Here is an 11,712-nt window from a genome sequence, read left to right on the forward strand (position 1 = left end):
CATCTCCTCGGCAGTGAGCTCATAACGCTTTATCGGTGTCTTCTTGGGAACTCGGCTGCCTCGAACCATCGTATCATCGGTGTTTCGACCGTCCTCAAGCTGGCGCATGAGCTTGTAATTAGGAAAGCCTTTATTTCTAAAGGCTTTGTACTTTGGATTCCCCTGATGAACAAATTTCATCAGTGCATATAGCAGATGAGACGATGATCTGGAAACATTACTTACTTGAGTTTTTATATTGAACCAAGCTTCTGAACCAGTTACCATCTTCATCTCATCATCCCAACCAGCGCCACTTGATTCTTTAAGGCTCATAAAGATCTTGAATGAATTACGTTGCTAACAAAATCCTGATCAATCACCTGACTCGATCATAAAAAAATCTATCAATCAGGTACGTACAGATTGATAATGGTTCTTGAGTGCTTGCATCATGTAATTCTCATGATAACGCTTGTTGAAATCTTCAACAATCGTGGTCCATGCTTCTTTTTTGAAAGTATTCTCCACTCGCAAACCGTTGGTGGCTTGCTCCAAAAGGCTTCGTAACAAGAACTCACTACGACCATTCCCAAAATGCGCTGGACTTTTAACACCTTCCGCAGACATCACGTTGACTAATGAAAAGCAAGAGGTGGCCGAAGTCCAGAAATCGAAGGTCAGGAAAACGAGATGAGGGAAATGGTGGATCCGAGAAATCAGTAGGTGAGGTGCGAGGTTGAGGTTGAAGTTCGAAAGAAAAGTCGTACTTAGCAAAATTTGAAGAAAAAGGACGTCTTGATCCTGCCGAGGGTCGAAATCGAAGGGTTGCACTGGTGTTAAAATGCGATATCGTATTTTGAAAGCTGCTCAAGGGCAGCTTTCAAAATGCGAGGTTTTGGAAGGAAATAATAGATTATTGGCTGCAAAATGCATTTGTAAAAAAGGGGCGAAATTGATAACAAACATGATTTTTTGAAAATGCGAAAAACGCATTATTTTTAAAAAATAATGCATTTCGCCCCGCTTTTGTAAGCCATGCCAAACGGGGCCTAAATATCTTGTATCACGGCGTTCTCGCCGTTCGTATTGTATTCTCTTATTTCCTTATTTATGTTTTGCTCAAAGATGCTCGTCTATATAAAGACTCCGCATCTCCCCAGTAATCTAAACACCAAGTTACTTCCTGCTCATAATTCGCACCCTAACATTGTGAGTAGAATCACAGTACGTGTACGAAAGTGGTGGCTCAAAAAGCGATTTCTGAAAAACCGCGCTAAGTGAACGCGCTCTAAGTGTAAAAACGTAACACTAAATTTTTAAGCTTTTAGCCCTGAACTCACACCATCCTTCACTTGAAGACACCCAACTCAGCAGTAGCTTCGAGACGATACCCTCTGAGTCCTCCTCAAGCTCATTCGAATTTAAATATGCCCATTTTATGGAAGGTGCAGCGTATGTACGAGTCTCAATCATACGAGTGATCGAACAACCAACACGTGTTCGATTGGAGGCTCACATTCAGAAGATTTCAGGCTCAAGTCACCAACTACGATGTTCGGACGGACATAGATCCAAAATGACACTTCCAACATACATGTACCTTGATGTTTATCGCTTTGCGACGATATCTCCTTGGCTGTACCTACATCCATCCACCCAATTGATAATGACAGAAAAATACCAGGCTCTTGAACTAAAATATGTGTTCAGTCGGATGAAACGATTTACTGCAGTCTTGCACCCGAAGGATTGTACTAACCTGATGAAATAACAGGTGCACTTACACCGTAGCAAGATAGGGAGCAGAGTAAATTTTTCCCCAAAGTCCAACTGGACGTATGCTGGTACACAGCATGTGGGTATTAATAATACCAAGACTAGCTGGAAAATACATCTTCGTACCTACGTTCAGATACCATTACCTGATACGACACACAAGAATGGCGGCAAAAGATTCGATTTCCGTGTCGCCTGTTGAAGCCAAAGTAACTCCAACCCGGCCAATGATCTCTTGGGAGGTCTACCAAAATTTGTTGGTTTCTTGCACGGCGAGCCTCAGATTATTATAGTACATTTCCTTCAGAAAACATCCTCTTTGGGGATTGTCCATGGGTTTCTCCCTATAGCCCAGGCTTATATGGACTGGAGTCTTTGAACACACGTACAAAATATTGAATGCTACTTCTGTTTTCTTGTCCTCGGTCTTCTCATGAGAAAGTTGTACGAAGAAAACAAAACGTGAATAGAACAGCCATTTCTCATCGAATTCCTACAGCCACTGAAGTTAATGTGAAACAACTAAACAATTCAAAAAGGGATCACCCTTCAGAGATGTGGATAATCTTAGGGTTGAGTCATCATTATCATCAGATATTGCATTTTTGACTATCGACGTGGCAGCACTCGGATTTGCAGCTCGAGACTAAAGAGTCAGAGACATGACCTGAGTAAATTCGAACTGAACATCGGTTAAAACAGTCTTCCTATCCGAAGTGATCGTAAACCATGATCGTTGAAGAATTTTTGAATTGAAGTACACTTGTTTACAAAGAACAACATTAAAAGCAATCGAGATACATATCAAAATTTGTTGGGTCCGAATAACACATCTAGTCTCTAATGCTTTCATTAATTAGTATTAGAGGCTGTACTGATGTGGTAAAAGCAATTGATAGATATCTGAAGGTGATTTTACAAATTGATCGGAATATTGTAGAAAGCATTCACATTTCACTTTAAGCATAATGATAATGTTACATTTCAAAAAGCTGATCAGCTTGCGATCAGCATGGGATGGGGTATTTAAACCTTCTCTTCGGCCAAGGCGACACTTCATTACCCTACCATCTCGAACTGATTGATTCTTTTCAAATCTCGAACAACTTCACCCTTATCTTTTCACCTTCTTGTCTTTTAATCAATCCATTTTCTCATCATGAATCCTTCACTACTCTACCATAAGCTCTTTGAAATACTCTTGATTTACGTTTTACCAACCATTCTACTATTCGTCATCGTCCACTTGCTTTTCTCAAAGAAATTTCGACTAGTAGCAATCATTGGTGTTATGATCTTAGCTTTCTTACCTTCAGAAGTGACTTTTATAATCTGTCTATTTCTTCTCGTCTTTTCTATCCTTGCAGGATTCTTAGCTTTCTGTTTCTTCGCCAACGAAATCATCAACTTCGATAGAGACCTTGACGAATTTCCCCCTTCTTCTATCCCCATTATCATTGTTACTCCTCCTACTGAATCTCATTTTACAAATTTACCTCCTCGATATTTCCAACAAAATGCGGTCTTCCTTATGGTCATTCCTAGATCTATCCTCAAAAAAAGAAACAAATCTAGATTTCGTTCTCCCAAAGGTATGTCCTCGCTTTCTATTCTTGTCTTTCATTTTTGTTTTTGCTTATACTCGATGATTTGATTACAGGACGTCGGGGATCGAAATGAATGGCTTTTCTTCTCAAAATTCTACATACTCTCTTTCATGAACTGTTCTTCTTTGGATATTTTCTTGAATGATTTTAGATATTGATTCGTGTTTGCTATAGAATGAAAATTTGTTTATTATTTATCATCTATAAGGCTCGTACTAAAATGGCGTGCCAATGAGACTCATTGCTTGGAATAATAACTTTTGGGTTTTCTCCTCGATCTTCACAAAGTTGATTTTGACAAAGTGAGATCATATCATAAATACATCCTCCCAATCCTCGTAATTAGTTGCTTTGTGGTATATATGAGTTTTGAATAAAAGAGAACATGGGCATCATCACTTGAGATAGCTTGTGGGTTCTTTCCAGATCTTCACAAAGTTGATCTTTGAAAAGTGGGTAGTAGTAAACGTGTCCCAAGACCCTGTAAGTTTGTGGTACCCATCAAGTACAGACCTTCCATCCGTAGTGATCTTGCAAGCAACACTGCGCCTGTTGAGCACTCTCTTGATTAAAATGAAGGTGATTCTAAACGACTATTACAAGTTTTCGTCTAGATGAGAAAAACTGATTTACGATGCACGAGTTGATCAGTCACTATCGTTGTACAAAGAATGGGTGGATTCTTGAAAGGGACTTCACAATCCAATCAGATCATGGTGGAAATTCAATTACGTTTCCCGAAAAATTGTGTTCAACTTATTACATTCTAAGCTGAAGTGATTGCGATCAGTTTATATGGGGTCATCTAACCTTCCCTCAGTGTAAGAGTCTGCTTGTCATTTAACCACCTTCGCCCCCTCAAAATTCCTTAGTATTTATATACCTTCATCATAAAAGATTATGTACTGTGGTAAATTTGAGTAAAACAAACCTGGATAATCGGAGGAGATCAAGGAGAAAAGTTTGTAATGGGACTTGAGATGGAATTGAATATCAAGGCATACGGACTGGAACAAGTTTGAATGCGTCTATTTGGGAGTCTTTCGAATGATGAAGAGATGCTCAGTGCTTCATTTGAGTTTGAAAATATATGGAAAAATTTTTACCAGTGAATCTATTTCAAGTGACGAAGCTCAGTACATGCCTGGCCGAGAAGCAGTCAATGCAGCACCGATAGTAGAAATCATGAGCTATGGCATGCTATGAGTCACATCAATAAGCCAAATATCGAACCAATAACGACACAATATGGATATACCGTTCAACTCAGCCAACTCCGAAGTCGGTTTATCAAATGCTATCAGATCATGGGTGAAAGCTTGCGCTGCAGAAAATCGACCATTCAATATTTGGCTCAATAGACCAAGACTTGTTCAAGTGTGTGCTTGACTTGCATTTTATTCATTTCATGATGCATTCAGAACATTGTTGCAAGCTGCATAGAAACAAGTGGTGATATTTGACAACTTAGTAAGGTATTAGGTGCGGGAGAAGATACACCAAAGTTGAATATTCACAATAAGAAGAATGAGACTGTGCATGTATCGGTGAAGGCTTTGAAAGTCCTTTGATGTTATCGGATAATTTGTCAGATAAGTATGATGATTGATAGCTGTCAAGCAGGGCAATACATATATCGATACGGAGCGCCCTTACGCTTCACCGAGGTTCAAACTCAGAGAGGCATCAATTTTTTGATCAATGCGAACATATGAAATTGAATATCAGGCAACCAATGAAGATCTTGAAGAGAATAGATTAGGAGGACAAGGTTCAAATCAAGTGTAAAGATGTGTGAGAATTTATCAGTTAGGAAGTCGAGATTTGATGTTCTGCATCGGTAAAGAAGAAAGATGGATATTTTGTCTGACTATTTATATCAGAAATGATCTGATATTAGCTGAGATCGAACGCATTAAACAAGCAACAGGAAGAACATACACATGTGAATAGATCAAGATGTCGTTGTTTCAAGTTTTTGATTAACCTAAGACTTACTGTACTGCTTACTTTGTAGATATCGGATTTGTTGAGAACTTGAGCATAGAGGACTTGACTCTTGTGCGAGATGTTATCGTGAATCATCAAGATGTGGTCAATTTTGGTTTGTATCAATCATTGAGCATACAAGGTCTATGAATAATAGATCAACCAATTATTGTTGAACAATGGCCTGGCGCCGACAGAAAAGAAAAAAGTTCTTCAATCATAGTAAGACTTACAAAATTTCAGCCCGTCTCATTTTTTTACAAAGATCAGCGGCCCTAGTAGCAGCTTGTACTGATCAAGAGTTTGATGTTGAAAGCATCCCATATTTCATCCACATCCTTCTTATCTAGCCGTCTCCAATTATTGGGACTGTCGATTGTTGTTGTATAAAGATTCAAAACTGAGAGTTTGGGCCATGGATATGTACACAAAATATGCTTCACCATGTCCCATCGATCGCTGTTCATTATACGCTTATAGTCAATCGATTCGATATTCTTGCAGCCTTTAAAGCTTGTAAGGGAGAAACCTGGGACCCCTAGAATGAGTTGTTTAAGAGCGGGGAGGTCAGTCAGAATATCGACATCTGATTCTTCTGGCCGATAGTCAAACTGTAACCTGAGTCTAGTAAGACAGGGTGCAGACCCGCTGAGGAGGTTGTGCACCATTACAGGTGTTAACCCGCGACGACAGTAGATTTCAAGCGATGTAAGCTGTCGAGGCCAAGAGTTCAAGTTCCAAGTTTGATCTTTGCAAGTGACATCTTCGAGACGTAATTTGCGAAGGTTCTGCAGCTGGGCCAGGTTCCATCCCAAAGATTCTTCTATTGATGATTTTTCAACAAATTGGAAGCGGCGGAGTTCCAATGCTACAAGAGACGGTAGCTCTTTGAGAACATCAATCACAAATTCGCCTGGAAGATGTAAGCCCCAGTGAAGGTTCCACAGATCCAAATGTTGAAGTTGAGGGATAAGTCCAAAGAGACCTATCAAGCGGGATTTCATGGGAGAAGACAATTGTGAGAGATATGACTTCTCTCGAATGTCCATTGATACCGACTCTAGACGAGGACAGGCATTGAAGATCTTTTGAATGTTCATCAGTCCAATCCCGCATCTTAAATAGAGCGTCAAGTCTTCTAAGGTTTCGGGTATCACTTGGTTATCGTAAGTACTTCTTCTGAACTCTCCTCCAAAGGCATTGTCGATAAGCAACAAATCTTCTAATTCAAACTTGAAAGTCTTGACTAGCCTCCCGTGGTTCAAGAGTAGGCCTTCTGTCCAACGCGACAAGGGTTCAGGCGACGAAGTCGGAAACCAGAGTTTCTGACAAATTTGATGAAGTCAGTTAAGTGTGAAGTGAAATCCATACACAAAACATTCATACCTGCCACATTCTAGGAAGACAGAGCCTATGATACTTTCGATTGACCACTGCCAGGCTTTGAAAGGTAGTGAGAGGCGGTAGTTGATTGGATACTCCTTCCTCCTGGCCCAGATTTTCGTCCCATGTTATTCTCTCATTTTTTCTTCTCCGCATAGTGCTGTCCTCTTTGGTAGAGTAAAGGTAAATGATGTTTACAATGTTGTCTAATATTTCTTCGGGAAGATCGACCCGATTCATGATACATTGAGTCGAAGGGGCCGATTGAAATCGATCAGTCAAGAATTGAAAGGCTTCTCCGGCAGACCCATCAATGTTAATAGCGTGTTGAAGTTCCTTGTCAATTGACCAGAATATGAGATTGAAAACTGCTTGGTTTAACCTCGGATCGTACTTGTTGAATTCGTGTTGTAGGTAGTCTGATGACCCAGAAAGGTTGCGTATCATGACTTTCAGCTCTCGTTCCCATAAGCTAAAGTTCTCGCCGGTCCTCTTTAGCTGGGTCAAATCCTTTGCAATACTAGGAATTCTGCATAACACCTCAATGCTACAAGCCTCACTTGCGATCCCAGATGTGCAACGTGTGCACAAAGCTTGAGTCTTGCAACGTGTGCACAAAGAAGTCTTCATATTGAGCATCTTAACTGTGTCTTCAACCTCCAATCGATGTAGGACGAGGATGAGTTGCGATGAAACGCGAGGATGAGAATGAATGAGAGAGATGCATCTACGTGCATGGGAGCACCGAAGAATCGGGGGAAATAAAATGAGAATGGCCAAGGTTTATGCAAACCTTTAAGCCTTACCTGCCCGTTAAGAGCATCCACTATGGGTGCGTTAACGATGTGATTTGGGAGGCTGTATGTCCGAAATCTTGGTGATACACCTTTTGCTTTAGAAGATGCAGACATTTCACAGGCTCAGCATTCCACGGGGCAGCCCCTTGTTTCATGGAAATTTTTCATCACCTTTTTTTTTGTGTATCATACCCCACCACCCCAAAGGCAAGATGCACAATACCTTGTTTACCTTACTCAGCGATTTACGAGCACTACTTGCCTTGCAAAAAAGCCGACATGGTGGTCCCAACACTCCTGAACGCCTCGTACTTGATGGTCGACCCTCACCCCTACGCTCAGCTACCAATACCTCGACTCAATGGCCTGGTGGGACTTCGGTGTCCCAAGTGCTTCACCGCGATGGTTTACAAGCGGGCAAATCAAGATTCGTGGCTCATCGGTGTAAGCCTCCTTCAAAGATCATTTCGCCATAATCCTACACGCGCCACTAATCCCATGCACCTCCTCGTATCCTTCCCTGATACAGTGCCCCACGCCTTCCAATTCACATAATTGGAAAACTTGGCGATGTGACCAACTAAACCACGAGATTGCCCTCATCAATCTTGGCGAGCCCAGGCCGATCGTCTCAACACCGGAAGATTGGGGCCCCCGTGTCTCTCCCTTTGGTGAGATCCTGGAGCCCGAGTTGCCCCCCGCGCCCAAGCAGGCATATCATCCCTATGCCAGTCCTCGCACTGCGTCTTATTCTCCCACCCTGGCTCAACGCGCTAAAACCAACTTACAGTGCAAAAGGTTTTTTGAAGGTGTGACGTCCCAGAATCACAAAAAAACCGCGAACAAGGAATGTCCCTCGCAGTTCTGTCGCGGTGTAAATAAGATTCTCTTCGTTGATTATCTTACCATCATGAATCGTGCTGACATCGATGTCTTCTGAACTCAACACAGTGCTGCGTCGAGTTTGGGTCACCCGCTTGCCGTGTGCACCCACGCGTGTTGAAAAACCCTACACCTCAACGCCACTTCGAGCCAACAACCACGCATGAACACCCATCGCTCGCCACTACCTCCTCAGCCCAAAATTCCAGATCATCGAAGGCGCCTGCATCCCAAGCGCGTCCACATCAGTGGGCGCAAACTTCAAATTCCTTAGGCCGCCGGCTTGACGTTAATACTCATGCCATGATTCAGCAAAATCGGGCTCAGCGGGAACAAGAAGCAGCGCGCCAGGCCGTCAATATCATCGATCAGCGCAAGATGGTAACGATCTACCTATGGGTTGATGTAAGTTTGAATTCGCATTCGTTTCTCCTACTCTCAGATCTCAATTGTCTTATCGAGATTCGAATGCTGGTACAGGAACTCGAATCTCGCCCAATCACTGCAATGTTTCCGCAATGGCCAACCGCCTGCCTCAACCAGAGTCCTCTTTTGGTCCAGGCCGTCGTCAAAGCTGTTGGACCCCAATGGAATCAGGCGCTGACGGTCTGGGACACTGAGCTATACGCATGGGTTAGTACATTTCTTTCTTCAAGCATGGTCCTGGGGGACGCCGGACCTTCCTTTGAAACTGACTTGGTCACGATGTTGGGCGCAGCGTGAAACTCTCGTCAATTATCCCCACCGCTACCAGACTAACCATCGCAGCCTGGTGGTGCGTCTTGAAAACGTCAAGGTTCCCATGTCGGCTATTCCATCGTCCTTGCGACCACCTAAAGACGAGAGTTCCATTCCCCCACTTGATGCTTTCTGGTCGAATTCAGAACTTCCCCCTATCTGTGATATGCCCTCGACGCCCCCCCAGGGCCTTGAAATCCAAGGAACGATGGAATCCGTAGAGTCAAAAGGCTCATCGCCATCGAATCCCTCAATCAAACTCGAAGCTGGACTTGATGAGATAGAGCCGTCCACCTCATCATCACCAGTGAGATCTTCAATCATTATTGATTTATTGGAGTCACCCGCCCCACCTGCATCGAGTCAATTTGAGCAACTCGAGGCCCCCACAGTGTAAGTTTTCAGCTTTCCCATTTATGTAGCGAGTTGTTGATCCCAACGTGTTCTAGGCCAAGCGCCCTCAAAAAGCGTTGGCCAGGTTCCACAGTGCTTGTGAGCAGCCTGCTTGCATGGTACAAGGACACTTTGAAAGGGAATTTGCAGCAAAAATGGACTGAACATTTTGGTGCTGAGTGGCGCTTGTGCATTTCCACTGTCTATCGATATCACCTTTGGATTGGCGCAGTGGAGTGCCATATTATGGAGGCAAAGTTTCGCTCTCAACCACAAGCAACCGTGGGTGAAGCTCGCAACGTCTACCAAAAGGAATTCAAGAAAGTGGCCAGTCTCAGCACCGCCGCACCCAAGCCAGCGCCACGGTAATCATATGTTCTGGTATGTCGTCAACTGTCCATTTTGGCAACACAAGATGCATTCCTGACTCGTTCATCTGTCACCAGGCATCACCTCTGGTTGTAGAGGGTGTTTGAACACCCCCTTCCCGTTAGCTTCCTGTAACATCTTCTCTTTGGTTGTGGGATTTGTGGTTAAAGGGTGCAGGGTGTTAGGTTGTTTGGTCGCGGGCTTGGTGAAATGCATGGCATATTCTATGCGTTCATATGGTGATTGCGTGTTCCACCATCGGTCGCCGCGGCATTGTAAAATAATCAACCTAAATGCCTTGCCTAACTGATGTACAAAAGCGCGATTATGACACCCCCCAATACTATCCTCACCCCATTCGATTTTTGTTTTTTTCCATTTTGCACACCATGCCATCAAAGATGGTCACGATTCCGAACAACATTCCAATCGGTGACACTCCCATGCATCTTCTGGACTATGCCCATTCACCACATCTGACCGACAATCTAACCGAACATTTGAAGCGAGTGCTTAAGCGTCAGTACTTCTGTCTCTCCCTAGAGCGGCCTCTCGTTGACTTACACGGAACTGTATGAATGTTTCTTCTCCATGCCATCAGGTCGCTTCCTGTCGTCCCCTCCTCTAGGGGTGACCCCTCGGCCAGGCGTCTTCGGTGGTGCGATGTCATCATGATTTCCCCTAACCCACCGCACTAACACTTACTAGATCTCCTCCTTTCCCCCCCATATAGTTCCCGTGCTTCCCCCGAGATTCGCGACCGAGAAACTACGCAGTGCACTTGGAACGAGATCACTGGCTTTGCCAATGATACCCAAAAAAACCAACGCGATTGTTACCCTGCTTCAAACTGATGACATCCCACCGTTCCATTTCAATCCTAGCCATGTCAAGGCCACCATCGGTCCAACGGTCGTCAATGCTTGGGACTACTCGATTGTCACAGCACAGGTGGCTGGGCCTGTGGGCATCCATGACATCGAATTACGTGAATTGTCCCCCGATCATGATTTGACATCAGCGGAATCCGCCGGGCGATACCAGCTCATCGTTCAGCAGGATTGGTACGCTGCTGCCCTTTTGGAAAGTTTCAAGCAGAAGATGAGGAAGCACACTCCTGCCCTAACTGTTCCTGAGGCCCAACTGGTGGCGAATACCCGAGTTAGTACTGTCATTGCTCATGTGTGCCCACGTCGTTCTGATATTTCAATGCTGTTCAGTTCATTGAAACCCATGTCTTGTGGCGACGTGCCACACAGACATCCCATGATAAACATTACTTGTTGCAAGAGCCGATCGACAGCTCCCACATGCCCACCGTGACTTCCACTACCTGCTTCGAACCACCTGAACACGAGGGCGCAAGCTCCATGGTGGATTTTTTGTACGCGTTCACTCACTTTACTTATGAACATCACGATCGCCGCGCTCTGCTTTACGGATTCCAAGCCTCTGGAAACACAATATATGCATCAAATATACTCGATCGAGAGTGAGTACAGTCAATTCCTTTGCCCTCTGAGTGTGAGTTTGATCACTCATGCATGGTGATTTTTAAGTTTTAAATGGCATGCAGATCGGACATCGACCCCCCTCAAGTACTTTGCAGAAGAACACATATGTCATAGTTTGTGCCAAAGACTCGGGCTCAAAGCACCTGTCAAACCCTGGTAACATTCTTCTGACTCCTTTCACGTGGAACCAGACTGATCTGGGTGACCTTTGGATTCAAATAACTATCTGTACAGAAGATAGTGGATGCGATCATATGTTCCATTGTGTTATACGAGACCGTT

General features: G+C 43.7%; 4 protein-coding genes across 4 annotated transcripts in view; 3 read left to right on the forward strand and 1 right to left on the reverse strand.

Annotated features, from left to right (window-relative positions):
* Positions 1-2,917: 2,917 nt before the first annotated feature.
* On the forward strand, positions 2,918-3,438 carry MELLADRAFT_124050 (uncharacterized protein; the record flags this gene model as incomplete). The annotated part of the gene is made up of 2 exons (XM_007406656.1): positions 2,918-3,350; positions 3,419-3,438. The coding sequence occupies 2 exons, from the start codon at positions 2,918-2,920 to the stop codon at positions 3,436-3,438; spliced, it is 453 nt and encodes a 150-aa protein (XP_007406718.1).
* Positions 3,439-5,629: 2,191 nt separating this feature from the next.
* Positions 5,630-7,376, reverse strand: MELLADRAFT_95104 (uncharacterized protein; the record flags this gene model as incomplete). The annotated part of the gene is made up of 2 exons (XM_007407007.1): positions 5,630-6,679; positions 6,741-7,376. The coding sequence occupies 2 exons, from the start codon at positions 7,374-7,376 to the stop codon at positions 5,630-5,632; spliced, it is 1,686 nt and encodes a 561-aa protein (XP_007407069.1).
* Positions 7,377-7,813: 437 nt separating this feature from the next.
* MELLADRAFT_60743 (uncharacterized protein) lies at positions 7,814-9,916 on the forward strand (the record flags this gene model as incomplete). Its single annotated transcript, XM_007406657.1, has 6 exons — positions 7,814-7,978; positions 8,064-8,408; positions 8,486-8,821; positions 8,897-9,049; positions 9,135-9,547; positions 9,604-9,916. 6 exons carry the CDS (start codon positions 7,814-7,816, stop codon positions 9,914-9,916), a joined length of 1,725 nt encoding a protein of 574 aa, XP_007406719.1.
* A 389-nt stretch (positions 9,917-10,305) lies between these two features.
* Positions 10,306-11,712, forward strand: part of MELLADRAFT_103702 (uncharacterized protein) — a gene marked incomplete at both ends in the record, with an annotated part of 2,300 nt that continues 893 nt past the window's right edge. Inside the window, 3 exons of the mRNA XM_007406658.1 lie at positions 10,306-10,435; positions 10,650-11,098; positions 11,137-11,408. Of these exons, the coding sequence (XP_007406720.1) occupies positions 10,306-10,435; positions 10,650-11,098; positions 11,137-11,408 (851 nt within the window). The remainder of the gene's footprint in view (positions 10,436-10,649; positions 11,099-11,136; positions 11,409-11,712) is intronic.

This window comes from Melampsora larici-populina (genome assembly GCF_000204055.1).
Source record: "Melampsora larici-populina 98AG31 unplaced genomic scaffold MELLAscaffold_7, whole genome shotgun sequence".
NCBI lineage: Eukaryota > Fungi > Basidiomycota > Pucciniomycetes > Pucciniales > Melampsoraceae > Melampsora > Melampsora laricis-populina.